The sequence below is a fragment of the Phocoena phocoena genome, chromosome 9 (assembly GCF_963924675.1).
Source record: "Phocoena phocoena chromosome 9, mPhoPho1.1, whole genome shotgun sequence".
Lineage (NCBI taxonomy): Eukaryota > Metazoa > Chordata > Mammalia > Artiodactyla > Phocoenidae > Phocoena > Phocoena phocoena.
The window spans coordinates 30,739,069-30,762,973 of NC_089227.1; the positions used below are offsets into that span (position 1 = coordinate 30,739,069).

At 42.2% G+C, this 23,905-nt stretch overlaps 1 protein-coding gene across 1 annotated transcript; it reads right to left on the bottom strand.

Annotated features, from left to right (window-relative positions):
• Window positions 1-1,880: 1,880 nt before the first annotated feature.
• MALSU1 (mitochondrial assembly of ribosomal large subunit 1) lies at window positions 1,881-20,066 on the bottom strand. The gene is made up of 4 exons (XM_065884247.1): window positions 19,809-20,066; window positions 17,843-18,021; window positions 3,429-3,510; window positions 1,881-2,096 (listed from the first exon to the last, which is right to left on the bottom strand). The coding sequence occupies exons 1-4, from the start codon at window positions 20,062-20,064 to the stop codon at window positions 1,909-1,911; spliced, it is 705 nt and encodes a 234-aa protein (XP_065740319.1). The 5' UTR covers window positions 20,065-20,066; the 3' UTR covers window positions 1,881-1,908.
• Between the last annotated feature and the right edge of the window lie 3,839 nt (window positions 20,067-23,905).

Genomic DNA, 23,905 nt, shown 5'->3' on the forward strand with positions numbered 1-23,905 from the left:
CCAGGGCACGAACCTGTGTCCTCTGCCTCGGCAGGCGGACTCTCAACCACTGCACCACCAGGGAAGCCCGTAACTTACATTTTTAGACAATGGAATTGCTTTAGATCATACATTTAACAAAAAGAGACATGTTTGATGACCAATAGCACCTGTTACCTATGTGTTAATACCACATTAAAAGTTAAAACCTACCTCAGTAAAACTAGACAACTGGCTATGTGGCTACAAGTCTCCCCAAAGCACCAGGTCCAGACTGTGTTTCAGGCTTATTCTCCTGAAAAGAAATGACGTTTTATTTTCCCTATTAAAATCCCATTGTCACTCATCCAGCTACTTCTCATTGGGTCTGTTACACCAAAATGGCAGACCAAGGGATTAAGATTTTAATCATACAAGACTCAGATCCAGGAATCGGGAATCAGAAATATTTCCAGTCCAGTGTCTATTCTCCAAATTGAGACAGGACTATGCCCTATTGTAGCAGGAAGTGGCCAGCACTGTTGCCCAGTTAGTTCCCTGAACTGGAACCGGGCAGGACTCTGAGGGGCTCCAGAGTACAAATCCTTTCTGAGTCCCCTGTTTCTTGTTTGTAGGATATAGGCTTCACTCAGCCTCCTTGACCTTCCTCCTTGACCTTCCCTGAGTTCCAAAGGGCAGATTCAAACAGTTGCTAATCAGGGGAGGGAGGGGATGCAAAAACAGGGGAGGAGCTGTCAACTAGTGGTACAGCCTTGGGGCAGGGTCCTGGTTCCACCTCAAGGAGTATGCATAACTGTATCTTTGAGTTCTGCAGGAACTAAGGCCCCCACCCAGGTGAGGATGGTAACTTCAGGCTGAGTGCCAAGATTCCTGGAGCATTGTCCTGTTACGTCACTACCAATCGATCAGAAGAAAGTCACACACCCTGCAGCCCTCACCCCAAATTTTGCCTGCCTTTTCTGGGCCTGGTGATGACCATCCTGTTAGGCCTCCTGTTTGGCCCTTGTCTGTTTCAACTGCTTACAAGGTTCATCCCCCACAGGGTCCAACAGTTTCAACTAAACTGCTGTTACTACAAGGATGAATGCCAGTTTTGGGTACAGAATACCTCAATTTAGATCAGGTAGAGAGAGACTTCTACTCTACTAGGCAGGACTTCGCCAACTCTCAGCAGGAAGTAGTTACAGAAGAAAGAGACCTCCACTCCAATTCCCAAGAATTATCTTGATATGAAGTCTCTCGGGGAGGAGTTGTTAGGGGAAACACTGAAACTGCCTGCCCTGGCCAGGCAACATAGTAACCACTTGCATGAGTTATCTTAAACAGGAGGTCCTGGTAAGGAATGCAGAACTAACAAGATACTACCAACTGGAAGAATTCAGGAAAGGTCAAAAGGTCTATATGTCCTGCCAACCTCTCAGAATCCTTCTCACTGGAATCCACCTTGGCTGAGCAATGCGTGTGCCACCAGGAAGGACCCCTGAGTCAGAATGATTGGCCAGAGACAACCCAGAAACTTAACCCCATTCCCATAAAACACGAGATTGTGAGCCATGTGGTGGAGCAGTCCTCCTGGGTTCCTTTACCCTCCTGCTCTCCACCTGGGTGCCCCCTTCCCAAAAAAGTCTCTTGCTTTGTCAGCAAAAAAATAAAATAAAAATAAACTCTGAGCAGAGAGCTCAAGTAAAACACAGGGGCCAATGCAACTTCCAGGAAATCCTGCTGAGATCTCAGGAACAAAGACAATATATTAATTTTAGTTTGAATGTACTGATTCACAGTGTGAGAATTAGCTCACTTACCTACAATTTCCACGTGTCAGTTAGGATTAGTGTCCATAGATAAGACTTGTTTTGACAACAACCAGCTAGGCAGGGTTTATAAGTGACTCAATCCAAATCTGAAATGACTAAAGCAGTTCATACCATTTTATTCACATTTAAACTCCACAGGAGCCAGAGATGAAGTGTCATCTTCTATTCCAAGAATGAAGTCTTCAGGTAAGGTCTCAGGTGCTATCTGAGCTAACTGGTCATCATACGAACGAAGGGTCCATAATTTCTCTAATTCATACGTTTCTCTGGTTTCTGGAAGCATCAAATGAATCACCATGCTGCCTATCAAGGACAGATAAGACTTACAATGAAGAAGCAGTTCATTTGCTTTTACCCTTGTGATCTCACAAACCTGTGACAGTTAGAACAGTGGTTCTCAAAGTGTGAACCCCAGATTAGCATTACCTGAGAACTTGTTAGAAATGCAAATTGTGGACACCATCCAGCAAAAATACCACAGAAGTGACGCTGTGCTTTTCTCAGTGCATCATACAGGAGGTATATGATATCAATATGTAACATTACTCGTGATGCGGTTTGCTTGGGAGACAGTCCTCCAAGGACTGTCTGCACAGCCTGTGAGCAAAACTGACAGGCTTTTGTTCTGGACTATATTTTTAAGGATGTTGGCAAATATTCTCAGAACTACTGTCTCCCTCTGGATCAAAGCACAAGTATGCTTACAGCAGTGGTTTTCAATAAGGGACATTTTTGATTTTCACAGTTGGGGTGGAGAAGAGAAGAACATCCTACAATGCACAGAATATTCCTCAGCACCTGAATTACCCGGCCAAAAATGTTAATAGTGGCAAGGCTGAGAAACCCTGACATACAGCCTTGGCCGAAAAAGTGTTTTCCACCAGAGCAAATGCAGGCCTGCTTCCTGCCCATTATAAAAGATGTAGATGCCCTAATCTCAGGGTTCTTCTCTTAGAACTTTACAGGTGTCATCTGGTCCTGTGTTGCTCAGGGACCCTGGTGCAAAAATGGTGCTTGATGCTGGCTACTACTATTGCTGAGTAACAAACTGTGCTTCATCAAACCTTGACTAACTTGCTAGCTTACACGTAAGATAAAATCTCAGACCCTTCCCAGTTCTTCAGTTACTGTTTTTCCCTTTGTATTAACTATCTTTTGGGGAAATACTTTGAAACTATGTATGTATTAATACCCAAATTTGTTAAATCTTTTCAAAATTCTAGTCCTCTGCTCTTGTCCTTCCCTGTGCCTAGAATGCCCTTCACCTTATCTGAGTTATTTAAGGCCAAGGTTAGGGGTACCCTAAGGTGCCTTCCACCACCACTAGGGGATCTCTCCCATGTTATCCATCCTGTTCTCCACCAGCTTTCTGACCTGTATGGCAACTTACATACATACCATGTGACATGAGGATTTCACATGTGAATAAGACCAACTAAGTTATAAGAAAACTTCTTTTGACACCCTTCAAAAATTGTATGCGGAGATAATAAGAACCTGCTGTATAAAAAAATTCTCAAGTTAAAAAGAAAAATGTATGTGGAGAAACAGATCTCAATCCTTTTACAACTGCAAACAGTTCAAGATTAGTGCAATATCAAATATTTATCTGTAAAATGTGCCAAAATAACTTACCAAAGTCCACACAGAGCCAGTCATCTGTGTCCTTCCCTTCGATCTTAACATGAGGCTCACTTTTACGTTTCAGGTATTTGTACTGAAAAAAACCAGAGCACATGTTAATGGGGAAGAGGATAGGGAAAATCTCTGTTCTTATTGAGCGTCTGGGGGTATTTTTCTTGGTCTTAATTTGGCAACTAACTTATTCATTCCTCACAGCTACACCATGCCCCTTAATATAAACATACGGAAACTTTTTTCCCCCTTAAATCCTACCTGCCTCCTACACCTGTCTCCTGAATCCTCCTGCCCAAACCCTTCTGACAGGGCCAACTCACTCATTTACCAAGGTGCCTCAGAGGCAGGCCTAAACTCTCTCAATATCCACTACTCACATACATCATCCCTTCTGTCCATCCCAGCTTCCTTTCCCTCTCAGGGGATGTCTTCCTGTTTTAAGGCTAGTCTTCTCAGTTTTAATGATTCCATCTCATCTACTTTCATGACAATGTTAATGGGACTTTATCATCCCATAATCTCTTTTCCCAGCAGATTCCATGAATGGTCTAAAACAACAAATACACTAATGTTAGAAAAAAATACTATTACAAGACAAGGACATTATATAATGATAAAAGGGTCAACCAACCAAGATGACATAACAATTAGAAACGTGCACCAAAAATCAGAGCTAACCCAGTAATATGGCAGACTCAATACCCCATTTGCATTAATGGATGGAGGATCAATAAGGAAATAGAGAACTTGAACAGCACTACAGACCAATTGAACCTAATAGACATTAACAGAACATTCTACCCAACAACAGCAGAATACACACTTTTCTCAAGTGCACATGGAACATTCTCCAGGACAGATCATATGTTAGGCAACAAAACAAGTCTTAATAAATTCAAAGATTAAACTCATATAGAGTATGTTTTCTGATCACAATGAAATGAACTAGAAATCAACAGAAGCAAAACTAGAAAATCCACAAATATGTGGAAATCAACTGTTTTATTACCTTAAACTGATCAAAGAAGAAATCACAAGGGAAATCAGAAAATACCTTGAGACAAATGAAGTTATAGAATGCAGTGAGAGCAGCAGTAAGAAGGAAATTTATAGCTGTATGTGCTTACATGAAAAAAATAGTTCCCAAATCAACAACATGAATTTATTTATACCTTAAAGAACTAGGAAATGCACCATCAAAAAATCGACAAATAATAAATGCTAGAGAGGGTGTGGAGAAAAGGGAACCCTCTTGCACTGTTGGTGGGAATGTAAATTGATACAACCACTATGGAGAACAATATGGAGGTTCCTTAAAACACTAAAAATAGAATTACCATATGACCCAGCAATCCCACTCCTGGGCATATATCCAGAGAAAACCATAATTGAAAAAGACAGATGCACCCCAATGTTCACTGCAGCACTATTTACAAAAGCCAAGACATGGAAGCAACTGAAATGTCCATAGATGGAGGAGTGGATAAAGATGTGGTACATATATACAATGGAATATTACTCGGCCATAAAAAAGAACGAAATAATGCCATTTGCAGCAACATGGACCTAGAGATTATCATACTGAGTGAAGTAAATGAGACAGATATCATAAGATATCACTTATATGTGGAATCTAAAAAAATGGTACAAATGACGTTATTTACAAAACAAATAGAGTCACAGATATAGAAAACAAACGGTTATCTGGGGGGGAGGGGGGATAAATTGGGAGATTGGGATAGACATATACTGTAGATACTATATATAAAATATATAACTAATAAGAACCGACTGTAAGAACTAATAAGAGTATTATGAGGGAACTCTACTCAATACTCTGTAATGACCTATATGAGAAAAGAATCTAAAAAAGAGTGGATATATGTATAACTGATTCACTTTGCTGTACAGCAGAAACTAACAACACTGTAACTCAACTATACTCCAATAAAAGTTAATTTAAATAAATAAATAAATGCTGGAGAGGATGTGGAGAAAAGGGAACCCTCCTACAGTGTTGGTGGGAATGCAAATTGGTACAGCCACTATGGAGAACAGTATGGAGGGTCCTCAAAAGACTAAATATAGAACTACCATATGAGAGACTTCCCTGGCAGTCCAGTGGTTAACACTGCAGGGGTGTGGCTTCAATCCCTGGGTGGGGAACTAAGATCCTGCACACCATGCGGCATGGTCAAAAAACCTACCCTAAGAGAGACAGATATATAAAAATATAGATAGATAGATAGATATAGATGTATACAGAACTACCATATGATCTAGCAAGCCCACTCCTGGGCATATATCCAGAGAAAACCATAATTCAAAAAGACACATGCATCCCAATGTTCACTGCAGTGCTATTTACAATAGCCAAGACATGGAAGCAACCTAAATGTCCATTGACAGAGGAGCGGATAAAGAAGATGTGGTACCTATATACGATGGAATATTACTCAGGAATAAAAAAGAAAGAAAGAATGCCATTTGCAGGCACATGGATGGACCTAGAGATTATCATACTAAGTGAAGTCAGACAGACAAAGTATCACGATATCGTTTATATGTGGAATCTAAAAAAAAATGGTGCAAATGAACTTATTTACAAAGCAGAAATAGAGTCATAGGTTTAGAAGACAAACTTATGGTTACCGGGGGCGGGGGGGGGGGGGGAAGCGGGGGGGGGGGGGTGGACAAATTGGGAGATTGGGATTGATACATACACACTACTATATATGAAATAGATAACTAATAAGGACCTACTGTATATAGCATAGGGAGCTCTACACAATACTCTGTAATGATCTATATGGGAAAGGAATCTAAAAAAGCGTGGATGTATGTATAACTGATTCACTTTGCTGTATACCTGAAACTAACACAACATTGTCAATCAACTATAGTCCAATAAATATTATAAAATAAAAAGAACTAGGAAATGAACAAATTAAACTTAAAGCTGGCAGAAGGAAGAAGTCAATGACCAAATTAAAACAAAAGAGACAAAAGTCAATGAAACCAAGATTTCATTTTTCAAAAAGATCAACAAAATTGATCAATAAACCCCCAGATAACTAAAATCAGAAATTTAGTGATTTTAGTGAGGAGTGAGGAGACATTAGAGACACAACAAACTGGAAAACCTAGAATAAATGGACAAATTCCTAGAAACACACAACCGATCAAGACTGCATCATGAAGAAACAGAAAGTATGAATAGCCCTATTCAATAATAGCAACAGGATTGAGTCATTAATCAAAAACCTCCCAACACAATTGTATCTCAAACGAAAGGGTGGGGTATAGAGAAAAGAAGACACAGAGAAGAAGAAAGGAAAAAAACCTCCCAACAAAGAAAAGCCCTGGACCACACAGCTTCTTCACTGGTGAATTCTACCAGATACTTAAACATAAGCTCACATCAAATTTTGCTAAAATTTGTAGATGGTGGGAACACTTCCTAACTTATTCTATGGGAGTAGCATTAACCTGATACCAAGACCAGACAAAGACCCTATAAGAAAACACTACAGGCCAATATCCTTGATGAATACTGATGGAAAACTCCTGAATGAACTACTAGCAAACCTAATTCAATACTGCATTCAAAGAATTATATATCAACACCACATGGGATTTATTTCTGGAATGTAAGGATGATTCCACATGAAAAAACCAATGTAGGGACTTCCCTGGTGGCAGTGGTTAGGAATCCGATGTAGGGGACATGGGTTCGAGCTCTTGTCTGGCAAGATCCCACATGCCATGGAGCAACTAACCCCGTGCGCCACAACTACGAGAGCCTATGCTCTAGAGCCCATGAGCCACAACTACTGAGCCCACGTGCCACAACTACTGAAGCCCACGCGCCTAGAGCCTGTGTTCTACAACGAGAAGCCACCGCAATGAGAAGCCTGCACACCGCAACAAAGAGTAGCCCCCACTTGCCACTACCAGAAACAGCCCGCACACAGCAACAAAGACCCAACACAGCCAAAAATAGATTAATTAATTTTAAAAATCAATGTAATAAACCACATTAACAAAATGAAAGACGAAAACCACAGGATCATTTCAAATTTATGCAGAAAAAGCATTTGACAAAGTTCAATACCCTTTCATGATAAAAACTCAACAGAAATAAGCAAAAAAAACCCAAACCTACCTTAAGGTAATAAAGGCCATACACGAAGAGCCCATGGAGATTAGCTGTCATCATACTTGATGGCAAAAAACTGAAAGTTTTTCCTCTGAGATCAGGAACAACACAAGAATGCCCACTTTTGCCACCTTGTACTCAACACAGTACTGGAAGTTCTAGCCATGGCAATTAGAGCAAGGGAAAACAAAAGAAAAAAGTAACAAAGTTGGATAGGAAGAAATAAAATTGTCTCAATTTGCAGATGACATGCTCTTTATACATAGAAAACCCTAGGGCTTCCCTGGTGGCGCAGTGGTTAAGAATCTGCCTGCCAACGCAAGGGACACGGGTTCGAGCCCTGGCCCAGGAAGATCCCACGTGCCGCGGAGCAACTAAGCCCGTGCACCACAACTACTGCGCCTGCGCTCTAGAGCCTGTGAGCCACAACTACTGAGCCTGCATGCCACAGCTACTGAAGCCCGTACATCTAGAGCCTGTGCTCCACAACAAGAGAAGCCACCGCAATGAGAAGCCCACACACCACAACGAAGAGTAGCCCCCGCTCACTGCAACCAGAGGAAGGCTGTGTGCAGCAACGAAGACCCAACTCAGCCATCAATAAATAAATTAATTTTTTAAAAAAGAAAATATTTCTATTTACAATAGAATCAAAAAGGATAAAATACTTAGAAATAAACATAACCAATGAAGCAAGACTCGTACACTGAAATACAATAATCTGTATCCATGAATTGGAACACAATATTGTTAATACTTTATCTACAGATTCAATACAATCAATCTCTATCAAAATCCCAGTGACTTTCTTTTGTAGAAATAGGAAAATCCATCCTAAAATTTATATGTACTCTAAAGAGACCCCAAATAGCCAAAAACAATCTTGAAAGGGAAGGGCACAGTTGAAGATCTCAAGTTTCCTGATTTAAAAACTTACTACAAAGCTACAGTAATCAAAACAGTGATTAAGATAAACTTATAGACCACTGGAACAAAACAAAGAGCCCATATGGTCAAATGATTTTTCAACAAGGGTGCCAAGTCCATTCAATAGTGAAAGGCAGTCCTTTCAACAAATGGTGCTGGGAAAACTAGATTATCTACATGCAAGAGAATGAAGCTGGAGTCTTTACCTGACACCATCTACAAAAACTAACTGAATACCAAAGACCCAAACACGAAACCTAAAACTATAAAACTCTTAGAAGAAGACACAGTGGATAAGATTGGTTCAAGATGGCAGAGTAGAAGGACGTGCGCTCACTCCCTCTTGCAAGAGCACCAGAATCACAACTAACTGCTGAACGATCATCAACAGGAAGACACTGGAACTCACCAAAAAAGATACCCCACAACCAAATACAAAGGAGAAGCCACAATGAGATGGTGGGAGGGGCACAATCACAATAAAATCAAATCCTATAACTGCTGGGTGGTGACTCACAAACTGGTGAACACTTATACCACAGAAGTACGCCCACTGGAGTGAAGGTTCTGAGGCTTACGCCAGGCTTCCCAACCTGGGGGTCCGGCAACAAGAGGAGGAATTCCTAGAGAACCAGACTTTGAAGGCTAGTGGGATTTGATTAGAGGACTCCAACACGACTGGGGGGAACAGAGTCCACTCTTGGAGGGCACACACAAAGTAGTGTGCACATCGGGACCCAGGGGAAGGAGCAGTGACCCCATAGGAGACTGAACCAGACCTACCTGCTAGTGTTGGAGGGTCCCCTGCAGAGGCAGGGGGTGGCTGTGGCTCACCGTGAGGACAAGGACACTGGCAGCAGAAGTTCTGGGAAGTATTCCTTGGTGTGAGCCCTCCCAGTGTCTGCTATTGGCCCCACCAAAGAGCCGGGTGGGCTCCAGTGTTGGCTCGCCTCAGGCCAAACAGCCAACAGGGAGGGAACCCAGCCCCACCCATCAGTAGACAAGTGGATTAAAGTTTTACTGAGCTCTGCCCACCAGAGCAACAGCCAATTCTACCCACCACCAGTCCCTCCCATCAGGAAACTTGCACAAGCCTCTTAGATAGCCTCTTCCACCAGAGGGCAGACAGCAGAAGCAAGGGGAACTACAATCCTGCAGCCTGTGAAACAAAAACCATATCCACAGAAAGAGAGACAAGATGAAAAGGCAGAGGGCTATGTACCAGATGAAGGAACAAGATAACCCCCCAGAAAAACAACTAAATGAAGTGGAGAGAGGCAACCTTCCAGAAAAAGAATTCAGAATAATAACAGTGAAGATGATCCAGGACCTCAGAAAAAGAATGGAGGCAAAGATCGAGAAGGTGCAAGAAATGTTTAACAAAGACCTAGAAGAATTAAAGAACAAACAAACAGGGATAAACAATACAATAACTGAAATGAAAAATACACTAGAAGGAACCAATAGCAGAATAACTGAGGCAGAAGACAGATAAGTGACCTGGAAGACAGAATGGTGAAATTCACTGCCGTGGAACAGAATAAAGAAAAAAGAATGAAAAGAAATGAAGACAGCCTAAGAGACCTCTGGGACAACATTAAATGCAACAACATTCGCATCATAGGGGTGCCAGAAGGAGAAGAGAGACAGAAAGGACCCGAGAAAATATTTGAAGAGATTATAGTCAAAAACTTCCCTAACGTGGGAAAGGAAATAGCCACCCAAGTCCAGGAAGCACAGAGTCCCAGGAAGGATAAACTCAAGCAGAAACACACCGAGACACATAGTAATCAAACTGACAAAAATTAAAAACAAAGAAAAATTATTGAAAGCAACAAGGGAAAAATGACAAATAACATACAAGGGAACTCCCATAAGGTTAACAGCTGAGTTCTCAGTAGAAACTCTACAAGCCAGAAGGGAGTGCCATGATATATTTCAACTGATGAAAGGGAAGAACCTACAACCAAGATTACTCTACCCAGCAAGGATCTCATTCAGATTTGATGGACAAATCAAAAGCTTTACAGAGAAGCAAAAGAGAATTCAGCACCACCAAACCAACTCTACAACAAATGCTAAAGGAACTTCTCTAAGTGGGAAACAGAAGAGAATTAAAGGACCTACAAAAACAAACCCATAACAATTAAGAAAATGGTCATAGGAGTATACATATCGATAATTACCTTAAACGTGAATGGATTAAATGCTCCAACCAAAAGACACAGGCTTGCTGAATGGATACAAAAACAAGACCCACATATATGCTGTCTACAAGAGACCCACTTCAGACCTAGGGACACATACAGAGTGAAATGTGAGGGGATGGTAAAAGATAACCCATGCAAATGGAAATCAAAAGAAACCTGGAATAGCAATACTCATATCAGATAAAATAAACTTTAAAATAAAGAATGTTGGGGAGGGGGAAGGGTAAGCTGTGACAAAGTGAAAGAGAGGCATGGACATATAAACACTACCAAATGTAAGGTAGATAGCTAGTGGGAAGCAGCCACATAGCACAGGGAGATCAGCTCGGTGCTTTGTGATCGCCTGGAGGGGTGGGATAGGGAGGGTGGGAGGGAGGGAGACGCAAGAGGGATGAGATATGGGAACATATGTATATATATAACTGATTCATTTTGTTGTAAAGCAGAAACTAACACACCATTGTAAAGCAATTATACTCCAATAAAGATGTTAAAAAAAAATTTCAACCATATGCTGCCTACAAAAGATTCACTTCAGCTTTACAGACACACAGACTGAAAGTGAAGTGATGGAAAAATACATTCCATGTAAATAAAAATAGAAAGAGAGGAGGGGTAGCTACACTTACATCTGACAAAATAGACTTTAAGCTAAAACTGTAACAAGAGGCAAATAAGATCGCTATACAGTTATAAAGGGGTAAAAAATAAAATAAAATAAAATAATGTTACAAGAGACAAGGAAGGACACTACATAATGATCAAGGGATCAATCCAAGAAGATATAACAATTATAAATATATATGCACCCAACATAGGAGCACCTCAATACATAAAGCAACTGCTAACATCTATAAAAGAAGAAATCGACAGTAACACAAAAATAGTGGGGGACTTTAACACCTCACTTAAACCAGTGGACACATCATCCAAACAGAAAATGAATAAGGAAACACAAACTTTAAATGACACAATAGACCAGATAGATTTAATTGATATTTTTGGACGTTCTATCCGAAAACAGATTACACTTTCTTCTCAAGTGCACACGGACAATTCTCCAGGACAGATCACATCTTTGGTCACAATTCAAGCCCCAGTAAATTTAAGAAAATTGAAATCATATCAAGCATCTTTTCTGACCACAACGCTATGAGATTAGAAATCAATTACAGGGAAAAAAACGTAAAAAACAAACACATGGAGGCTAAACAATACATTACTAAGAGATCACTGAAGAAATCAAAGAGGAAATGAAAAAATACCTAGAGGCAAATTACAACAAAAACATGAAGATCCAAAGACTATGGGATGCAGCAAAAGCAGTTCTAAGAAGGAAGTTTATAGCAATACAAGCCTACCTCAAGAAACAAGAAAAATCTCAAACTAACCTTACACCTAAAGGAACTAGAGAAAGAAGAACAAACAAAACCCAAAGTTAGCAGAAGGAAAGAAATCGTAAAGTTCAGAGCAGAAATAAATGAAACAGAAACAAAGAAAACAATAGCAAAGATCAATAGAACTAAAAGCTGGTTCTTTGAGAAGGTAAACAAAGTTGATAAACCACTAGCCAAAAAAAAAGGGAGAAAAAGAGGGAGAGGACTCATATCAATAAAATTAGAAATGAAAAAGAAGCTGCAACAGACACCACAGAAATACAAACCATCCTGAGAAACTACAAGCAACTCTATGCCAATAAACTGGACAACCTGGAAGAAACTGACAAACTCTTAGAAATGTATAACCTTCCAAGAGTGAACTAGGAAGAAACAGAAAATAAGAACAAACCAATCACAAGTAATGAAATTGAAACTGTGATTAAAAATCTTCCAACAAAAGTCCAGGACCAGATGGCTTCACAGGTGAATTCTATCAAACATTTAGAGAAGACCTAACACCCATCCGTCTCAAACTCTTCCAAAAATTTGCAGAGGAAGGAACACTTCCGAACTCATTCTATGAGGCCACCATCACCCTGATACCAAAACCAGACAAAGACACTACAAAAAAGGAAAATTACAGACCAATATCACTGATGAATATAGACGCAAAAATCCTCAACAAAATACTAGCAAACAGAATCCAACAACACATTATAAGGACCATACACCATGATCAAGTGGGATTTATCCCAGGGATGCAAGGATTCTTCAATATACACAAATCAATGTGATATACCATATTAACAAATTGAAGAATAAAAACCATATGATCATCACAATAGATGCAGAAAAAGCTTTTGACAAAACTGAACACCAATTTATGATAAAAACTCTCCAGGAAGTGGGCATAGAGGGAACCTACCTCAACATAATAAAGGCCATATATGACAAACCCACAGCAAACGTCATTCTCAATGGTGAAAAACTGAAAGCATTTCCTCTAAGATCAGGAACAAGACAAGGATGTCCATTCTCACCACTATTACTCAACATAGTTTTGGAAGTCCTAGCCATGGCAATCAGAGAAGAAAAAGACATAAAAGGAATACAAATTGGAAAAGAAGAAGTAAAACTGTCACTGTCTGCAGAAGACATGATACTATACATAGAGAATCCTAAAGATGTCACCAGAAAATTATTAGAGCTAATCAATGAATCTGGTAAAGTTGCAGGATACAAAATTAATGCACAGAAATCTCTGGCATTCCTACACACTAATGATGAAAAACCTGAAAGAGAAAGTAAGGAAACACTCCCATTTACCATTGCAACAAAAAGAATAAAATACCTCGGAATAAACCTAACTAGGGAGACAAAACACCTGTATGCAGAAAACTATAAGACACTGATGAAAGAAATTAAGATGATACAAACAGATGGAGAGATATACCATGTTCTTGGATTGGAAGAATCAATATTGTGAAAATCACTATACTACCCAAAGCAATCTACAGATTCAATGCAATCCCTATCAAATTACCAATGGCATTTTTTACAGAACTAGAACAAGAGATCTTAAAATCTGTATGGAGACACAAAAGACTCTGAATAGCCAAAGCAATCAGTCTTGAGGGAAAAAAATGGAGCTGAAGGAATCAGACTCCCTTCAGACTATACTACAAAGCTACAGTAATCAAGACCATACGGTACTGGCACAAAAACAAAAATATAGATCAATGGAACAGGATAGAAAGCCCAGAGATAAACCCATGCACCTATGGTCAACTCATCTATGACAAAGGAGGCAAGGATATACAATGGAGAAAAGGCAGTCTCTTCAATAAGTGGTGCTGGGAAAACTGGACAGCTACATGTAAAAGAATGAAAGTAGAACACTCCCTAACACCATACACAAAAATAAACTCAAAATGGATTACAGACCTAAATTTAAGAGTGGACACAATAAAACTCTTAGAGGAAAACATAGGAAGAACACTCTCTGACATAAACCACAGCAAGATCTCTTTTGATCCACCTCCTAAAGTAATGAAAATAAAAAAAATAAACAAATAGGACTTAATAAAACTTAAAAGCTTTTGCAAAGCAACGGAAACTACAAGCAAGACAAAAGACAACCCTCAGAATGGGAATAAATATTTGCAAACGAATCAACGGAGAAAGGATTAATCTCCAAAATATATAAACAGCTCATGCAGCTCAATATTAAAAATACAAACAACCCAATCCAAAAATGGGCAGACCTAAATAGACATTTCTCCAAAGAAGATATACAGATGGCCAAGAAGCACATGAAAAGATGTTAAACATCACTAATTATTAGAGAAATGCAAATCAAAACTACAATGAGGTATCACCTCACTTTGGTTATAATGGGCATTCTCAGAAAATCTACAAACAACAAATGCTGGAGAGGGTGTGGAGAAAAGGGAACCCACTTGCAGTGTTGGTGGGAATGTAAATTGATACAGCCATTATGGAGAACAGTATGGAGGTTCCTTAAAAACTAAAAACAGAATTACCATATGACCCAGCAATCCCACTACTGGGCATATTCCCAGAGAAAACCATAATTCAGAAAGACACATGCACCCGCAATGTTCATTACAGCACTACTGACAATAGCCAGGACATGGAAGCAACCTAATTGCTCATCGACAGACGAATGCATAAAGAAGATGTGGTACATATATACAATGGAATATTACTCAGCCATACAGAGGAACGAAATTGGGTCATTTGTAGAGACATGGATGGATCTAGAGACTGTCATACAGAGTGAAGTAAGTCAGAAAGAGAAAAACAAATATTACATATTAACGCATATATGTGGAATCTAGAAAAATGGTACAGATGAACTGGTTTGCAGGGCAGAAATAGAGACACAGATGTAGAGAACAAACGTATGGACACCAAGGGGGGAAAGTGGAGGGGGCAGGTGGTGGTGTGATGAATTGGGAGATTGGGTTTGACATATATACACTAATATGTATCAAATGGATAACTAATAAGAACCTGCTGTATAAAAAAATAAAATTCTAAAATTCAAAAAAATAAAAACATAAAGTAATCCAAAAGAAAGAAAAACAAAACACAGTAGAAAAGCTTCATGACATTGGATTTTGCAATGATTTCTTGGATATGAGACCAAAGACAACAGCAGAAAAATTTTAAACTTTGGTGCATTAAAGGACACAATGAACAGAGTAAGAAGGCAACCTACAGAATGGGAGAAAATATTTGCAAATCACATAGATGATACGGGATTTATATCCAGAATATACAGAGAACTCCTACAACTTCACAAAAAAAAAAAAAAAACTCGATTAAAACATGGGCACGGGACTTCCCTGGTGGCGCAGTGGTTGGGAGTCCGCCTGCCGATGCAGGGGACACGGGTTCGTGCCCCGGTCCGGGAAGATCCCATATGCCGCAGAGCGGCTGGGCCCATGAGCCATGGCCGCTGAGCCTGCGCATCCGGAGCCTGTGCTCCGCAGCGGGAGAGGCCACAGCAGCGAGAGGCCTGCGTATTGCAAAAAAAAACAAAAAAAACAAAAAAAACAAAAAAAAACATGGGCAAAGGACCTGAATAGGCATTTCTCCAAATATACACAAATGGCTAATAACCATGAGAAAAGATGCTCAACATCACTAATTTAGGGAAATGTAAATCAAAAGCACAACAAGGTACCACTTCACTCTCATTAGGATTACTATCAATATTATCAACCAACCAGAAAACAACTGGTGAGGACGTAGAAAAATTGGAACCCTTGTGCACTGCTGGTGGGAATGTAAAGTGGTGCAACTACTGTGTAAAAGTGTGATGGTTCCTCAAAATATTAAACACAGAATTACCATGATCTGGCAATTCCACTTATGAAATTAAAAGCAGGGATCTGAACAGGTATTTCTACACTCGTGTTTATAGCAGCATTATTCACAATAGCCAAAAGGTGGAAGCAACCCAAATGCCCACCAATGGGTGAATAAGATAAAATGTGGTATATACATACACTAAAATAATCAGTCTTAAAAGAAGGAAATTCTGACACATGCTACAACACAGATGAACCTTGAAAAATATTATGCTAAGTGAAATAAGCCAGTCACAAAAGGAAAATTAGAGTATGATTCCACTCAAGGAGGTACTTATTAGTGTAGTCAAATTCACAGAGACAGAAAGCAGTATGGGGGACGCCAGAGGCTGGGGGAAGGAAGAATGGGAGGTTATTGTTTAATGTGTACAGAGTTTTTTGCAAGATGAAAAAAGAAAAACGTTCTGGAGATGGATAGTGGTAATGGTTGCACAACAATGTGAATGTAATTAACATCACTTAACTGTACACCTAAAAATGGCTAAAATGTTCAGTTTTGTAACGTATATTTTACCATAAACAAGAACAAAACTTTCTTGACCTTGCATTTTTCTCCCTCATCTAAAATTTTTGCAAAAGGAATTTCTATTCCCCTCCCGTGCTCTTCCACAGAAACTTTCTCTGAAAAATCTCTCATTCTTTTTTTTTTTTTTGCAGTACGCGGGCCTCTCACTGCTGTGGCCTCTCCCGTTGAGGAGTACAGGCTCCAGACGCACAGGCCCAGCGGTCATGGCTCACAGGCCCAGCCGCTCCGCAGCATGTGGGATCCTCCCAGACCGGGGTACAAACCCGCGTCCCCTGCATCGGCAGGCAGACTCTCAACCACTGCGCCACCAGGGAAGCCCTCTCATTCTTTTTATATCTCCAAGTCCAATGGTCACTTCTAAGTCTTACTTACTCTGTCTTACTATTACATCTGACAGAGACCCTAGGATCCTGCCTTTTAACTTTTCCATGCCCCCCTAGTTCTTTTAGTCTCTCCAACTACCCCCTCTTTTTGAATCTTCCTTTGTTCTGCCATGTTGCACCAGGGTTTTCTTCTCAGTTCCCTTATTTTACCACCCTTCTCTAGGCAATCCCAGCTATTCTTTTGGTCTTAACTGTTCCCTCTCTGACCAATTTTCAACAGGGTGAAAGAAGTATGTTCCCCTCCAGAGTGGTATCAGAATCAGCTTCCAAGTACACTTTCTTCCTCATTCTGATTCCTATTCAGTCTAGTTGGAAAATGAACTTCCTTCTCTTTCCTCAACTAGACCTGTGAATGGGGAGGTTAAGAACTAAATCTTTTTCATTTTTGTCTTCCCAATACCCAGCACCGTGCCTGGGAACACTGGACCTGCTCAAACATTTGAATTAAACTCTAGGCCAGCACTATCCAATAGAAGTTTCTGCAACTATGGAAATGTTTTATATTTGTGTCCAGTATGGTAGCCATTAGCCACATGTGGCCACCAAGCACCTGAAATGTGGCTAGTACAACTGAAGAACTGAATTTTTAGTTTTATTTTATAATTACATAGCCACATGGGGCTAGTGGGTGTCACACTGGACAGTTTTGCTCTAGAAATCCCTCTGGGTTATACTGTCTTCTAGCCTGCCTCAGATAATATTTTTTTTGTCACAAGAGACAAGAATGTAAAATATCTTGACCCACTAAGGCTAGATATTGGTTCCCATAACGTTCACTATCAAAGAACATAAAACACTCATGCAAATTCTAAAAACCTGGGCTTCTTATATAATCTTAGGGTTTCGTTTTTAAATGTTGCTCTTCCGCCTGATGCATTGACACTATTCCATTAAGTTAAAGGTTCCAAAGAAAAAGACAGCATCCTACCATTTTCACAATGTAGTAGGCCATGGCACGTAAGTGTCGAGGAGAAGTTCCACTACCAATTACAAAGTAATCTGTGTATTTCATTTCTGGAGGAACCTTGATGACACAAATGTCTCTCGCATTTTCTTGCCTCAGAAGTGAAACCAGCATATCGATGTCAAACTTGGGACCAGTATGATCTGAAATGCACAAAGATCTGCTTTTGTCAGGTGGCCAAGTAAAGACAGACACGATATGCACCCAGAGATGCGGGCAGCTGACAGTGAAACCATTCCTCCATGAAGGTGTTCAGGCCTCCTGGAAGTTGAAGCTGGGCACTGGTTTCATACAGCACTGCTCAACTTATGGGAAGGGTGCGCAGGTCACAGACAGCCACCACACACATCCTTTCCTATTAGCACATGCAAGTAGAACCAGACATCAGCAACGATGGCTTTCTGTTCTAGTATCTGAGGAAATGAGTAACACAGCTCAAGCAGAGAACTGCTATTCAAAGAGAGGAGGGCTTCCCTGGTGGCGTAGTGGTTGAGAGTCCGCCTGCCGATGCAGGGGACACGGGTTCGTGCCCCGGTCCAGGAAGATCCCGCATGCCGCGGAGAGGCTGGGCCCGTGGGCCATGGCCACTGAGCCTGCGCGTCCGGAGCCTGTGCTCCACAACGGGAGAGGCCACAACAGTGAGAGGGCCAAGTACCGCAAAAAAAAAAAAAAAAAAAAAAAAATCAAAGAGAGGAAAACGGGACTTCCCTGGTGGCTCAGTGGTTAAGAATCCACCTGCCAATGCAGGGGACATGGGTTCGAGCCCTGATCCGGGAAGATCCCACATGCTGCTGAGCAACTAAGCCTGTGCACCACAACTACTGAGCCTGCGCGCCACGGCTGCTGGGCCTGCGTGGCACAGCTACTGAGGGCCGCGTGCCTAGAGCCCGTGCTCTGCAACAGGGCAGGCCACCGCAGTGAGAATGCCGCGCACCACAACGAAGAGCAGCCCCCGCTCGCTGCAACTAGAGAAAGCCCGTGCGGAGCAACAAAGACCCAACACAGCCAAAAAACATAGAAATAAAATAATAATAACGGTTAATATAATAATTTTTAAAAGGGGAGGAAAACTGGAGCACAATTTGGGGAGGTGGTAATATCTTGGGGCACATTAAATTGAATTCCAGCCACAAAGGGTCACAGAACTAGAACTGTGAACTGGAAGGGCTCTTGGGTAGTATCTGTCCACAACCTTCATTTGAGAGAGAAACTGAGAACTAGCGAGTAAGTGTGTGGCCCCAAATCTACCAATCGGAGGGTTAAAATTTTAACAGCAATTCTCATTTTGAACTCTCGAGGTTTTCTTACAATGCCAGTTGGGTTATGTAACAACTGTTAATTGTGAAAACCGTTTTTGTTTTTCCTCTAGAGATTTAGATATTCAGCTCTTCACCATGGTGTATAAGAGCCTGTGGACTTAACAGCTCTCTTCAGTTCTAAAGCTGACTCCCAGGGCCCTAGTGGCTAATCTCTCCCTCTCATACTGCATCCTTTCACAGGTGTGATCTGTTTACCACCTCTCAAGTTTCTAAAAGCTTACAATACTTAAGAGGCTCTTAACTTGGCCCCATCTCCTATTAGCGCTTCTTACGCACCCCTGAGCCCCCAGACCCTGGCTCTTCCTTAGAATCCTCAAGCCCCAACATTCTCGACAAGTCCATTTCTCGGAACCCTAGACAGAGTGTGAAGGGGGATGAGGACGGTGAGGTTGTGAGGCCAGGGGTCCGACGTGGCCGTTCGGACAGACGCCTGGGGTTTGGGAGACTTCAGTCCATCTCTTGATCTCACTGTGAAATGCAAAGTTGGTGCCAACAACCTTTGCAGTCCCTTCCAGTTCTGCTCTGTAGGAGTTTTGTGACCCCATGAGAAATACAAAAAGAGGAATTCAGCCTCTTTAGCTGGGACCCGGCTCCCTCCTCCTCGCCCGTACCTCCGGTGCCTGACTCCGGGCGCCCCTCGCCGGCTGTTCCCTCCGCCCGCTCCTCCAAGCCCGGCCCGCCGTGCAGGCCGCGCGCTCGGTCGGGGGCCAGGCAGACCTTGCCGAGCGTCGGTCCCACCGGAAGCCGCCCCACGGACAGCAGCCGAAGCCTGAGACCCGCGACCGCCGCGGGCCACGCTCCCGGGGAGAAGGCCCGGCGCCACAGCAGCTCCCCGAGCCGCAGCGCCACGCAGCCCCACGGCCCCATAGCCGTCGCCACGCGTCGACTCACGAGGCGGGGCTTAATGGGGCTCGAGCGGGCCTGTGGCTTACCATAGGCCAGGTCAACGCGGCACGGCTTGGAAAATTGACGTCAGGAGCGTGGGCGTGGCCAGGGCCAGAAGGTGGGGCCGTGGGCGGAGTGGGAGGAGGAGGGTAACCCGACAGTGACCCGGAAGAATTTAGGGATTCGGGATTAGGTTTTGTAGGCGTCAAAGGACCAGGATTTCACTACTCACCTTGCGTTCCCCTGCACCATACTGACGCATTGTGTCTTCCTTGAATTGTTCTTATTTTTCCTTGATGTCTCCGTTCACTGGAACGTAAACAGCATGAAGGCAGAAATTTTTGTTTTTATCTGTTCTCTCCACAGCACCTAAAGTTGAAAGTACGGAAGTTGCTTCTGTTGATTAGACTGGAATTAGGACATAGCCCATTACCAAAGAAGTTGTCAAGATTCCCTTGCAAATTTGAAATCCCATGAGGAACATCTGTTATCCTGGGCGGGGGTTGGGTGGGAGGCAGAGATTAAGGACCATTTGGAAAACGTTCTTAGTAGGTCAGCCCTTCAGGGACACTCCCCGAATGGAGTTATTTTATGCTAATGGACTGCGCTGTGGCGCCCACCTCGGTGAGAATAAGGAATGCTGAGTTGCAGTTACAGTATTGAGTCCTAGGATGTGAGAGCTGAAAGAGACCCAGGGAGGAAAAATGACTTGCCTGTGGCCAAGCTGCAACCAGCAGCTGTTTCTGTACTCCAGCCTGGTAACTTCTGAAAGGAAGAGGCTAGTAGAAGGGGGCAAATATCTCGGATGCCTGGAACAGTGCCAAGCACATAGTAGGTACTCCAAATGCTTGACACATTACTTGATTTCTTTTAAGGAAATAACTCCAAGCATTAATTTTTAAAATTAAAAACTACAGAAACTAATATGAGCACCTGTGTGTACCACCCAGAATATTCACAATTGCTTCAAGTTACTTTTGAAAATAAGAATAAAGTGGTACAGATAAAGTTAAGTCTCATCCTCTTCACTGCCATTTCCCCATAGGCATGGATTTGGTGCTTCTTCCAGCATTTGCCATCAGTTCTGCGTTTCCACTATTTTTTCTGAACACCCCAAACCTGCTTTACCACCTTTATTTGCCATCTCATTTAATGGGTCATCATCCCCCCCCAGATCTCCTAAATTCTGGACTGCATTCACTGCAGGATCTTCCTGCAACAACTATTCCATTCTCAAATCCTGCTTATGCTACACCTCCAAAATACTTTTTGAATCCAACTTCTCATCTTCATTCCCACCGTTCCTTCCTTAATCTGAGCCCTCAACAGCTTTTGGCGAATTACTGGGACAGCCTCCTACCTGGCTCTCCTGTCTCCAATCCGTCTCTACTCTTTCCATCCTCCATGCTGCCTGCTAAAATTATTTTAGCCTCATCTGCTTTTTGCTGTTTTCCAAACACAAATCTTTCCATGCTGAGCTTTGCACATACTATTCCATTCCATTTTTTAAGAGTGCCCTTCTTCCACCTTTGCACATGACAAACTCAGAAACTCCTTCAGAAGCCCTTCATCCCTTTGTTCATAAATGTCTTTAACATTTACCATGTTCGACTGGATGATAACCCGTTGGAAAGGACTTAGATTTATTTCCAGCTCTTCTGTTCACTAGCAGTGTACGACTGAAGTGACTCAATCTCCCTGAGCCTTTTATTTATCACCTCCTCTCAGCTCCTTCTCTAGCTCCTACAGAACTGCTGATGTGACCCCACAATATTTTGGACTTTCAAATACAAATATATGATACTGCTGACATTTACTCTAATCATCATCTCTCCTGTCTGGAAGCTCCCAGTGGGCAGGGACTTTCCCCTCCCTGCCTTAGCCCAGCACCTGGCACTGCAATGTTTCTTGGCCTTGGTGAGGGTCCCTGGGGAGGTCGTGAATCACAAGTCTACTCAGAATGACCCATTGTATGCAAACTGCACATCAATGTGAGAAGAAAGTACACCCTTCATTGTGAAGATGAGTACCAGTAGGGCTGGCAGCTTTCAGGTCCCTACCAATTCCTGTAGGCTGTGGGAGAAATGATAGCCTGGGTGCCCAGAGGCCCAGCTCCAGATTGAGCAATGGTTCTGAGATCTGAGGAAACAATGCTGCAAGAGGTGGGAATGTGAGCCTGCACTTTGGTCCAACAAACAGGCTCATTGCAGAAATGGTGGAGGAGGTTCTTCCTACATAGGAGCCTCCTACTTGAGAGGCCCCTGGTGGGGCTCTGGAATGCCCTCAAACCACAGGCTCCGCGCTTCCTGGGACACCAAGAATTCATCGCATTGTAGACCTCAAAGCCCACTCCAGGTTGGACTCCCTGTCCTTACAGCACAGTGGGCATGACTGACAAGCCAACAGAAAATATATGAGCAGGGAGGCAATGCAGACTCCACACTCCACTGGGAGCTTGGGGCGAAGACAGACAGACAGTGCCTATCCCTAGGGTTATAAAACAATGAGTCCCTGTTGCTGAACTTCTACTTAAAAGGATTTTCCTGCTCCCAATTAGGAGATCTACAAAGAGGAGGACAAAATAATTTTTAAATAGAAATACACAAACTTAGCATATCTAGAATTAATTAGATTTATAAAAGAGGTAATTTTAATCCTAGCCCTTCCCTCTGCAAGGTCTCCTGAGGGCAAAAACAGTACAAAGAGAATGGAAATCCGAGAAAAAGGATGAAACTTAAACGAGGCAGGGATATTCACCAACGGCTGCAGCTGCCCAGTTGTGGAAGGAGCTGCCCTGTGAGGCTGGGAAGGGTAGCTGAGCTGGAGAGAAGTGGTCCCTACCTATTTAATGATAATGAATAACTAAAAACTGTGGCTCTTCGAATATTAGTCATTGAACACACGCATGACAAAAAGGTGTTGTGAATGAAACAACGTTTTTAAATAAAATTATATTGACTTGCACTACATTCTTTGCAACCAAAAGGTCCAGAGACTAGGAAACACAGATACGTAGTAAACCCACGCATGGGGTAAGCAAAGGTTGGACTTGATAAACTTCCTAGTCCCCAAACTATATGAATTCAATCATTCATTTATTAAACAATGAAGTGCCAGTTGCAGTGTTACGAGCCCCAGAGTCAAGTGTGGGTACACCAGGAAATCTTGCTCAGCCTTTCTCTAGTTTAGCCTGCTCTGTTCTTCCTCTCTGTTCTCTTTGAAGGTACCTCTGCTGTCACCTCCCAAACCAGCACCCCTGCCCTCTCCGCAGTCCCTGGGTCTAGCTGAAGAGGACATTTCTCTGATTGCAACTTCCCACCTTCCTACCTTCCCATGAAGCTCCAGGAAACAAGTTCGGGAACGGCTTGGCTTTGCTGCTAACAGAACAAACAGGAGGCTCCTCAATTAACACACCAAGGATGGTATTAAGATCTACTAACTTAAAAGTTCTTGTGTGGACTTCCCTGGTGGCACAGTGGTTAAGAATCTGCCTGCCAATGCAGGGGACACAGGTTCGAGCCCTGGTCCAGGAAAATCCCACATGCTGCAGAGCAACTAAGCCCGTGTGCCACAACCACTGAGCCCGCGTGCCTAGAGCCCCTGCTCCACAACAAGAGAAGCCACCGCAATGAGAAGCCCACGCACCGCGACTAGAGAAAAGCCCGGGTGTGGCAACAAAGGACCAATGCAGCCAAAAATAAACAAATTTTAAAATTAAAAAAAAAACAAGGACTGAAAACAAAGTCCACACTCAACAGCAGATGGCTCTGTTTTCAAGCGGGGGTATTTTGCATTTCTGAGAACCTCTCTAATGGGTAACAGT

Coding starts and splice junctions, on each gene's coding strand:
- MALSU1 (XM_065884247.1), bottom strand. CDS start 20,064: ATGGGGCCGTGGGGCTGCGTGGCGCTGCGGCTCGGGGAGCTGCTGTGG. Junction 18,022..19,808: donor CCCGGAGTCAGGCACCGGAG/GTACGGGCGAGG, acceptor TGTGCATTTCAG/ATCATACTGGTCCCAAGTTT. Junction 2,097..3,428: donor CTGGCTCTGTGTGGACTTTG/GTAAGTTATTTT, acceptor TGTCCTTGATAG/GCAGCATGGTGATTCATTTG.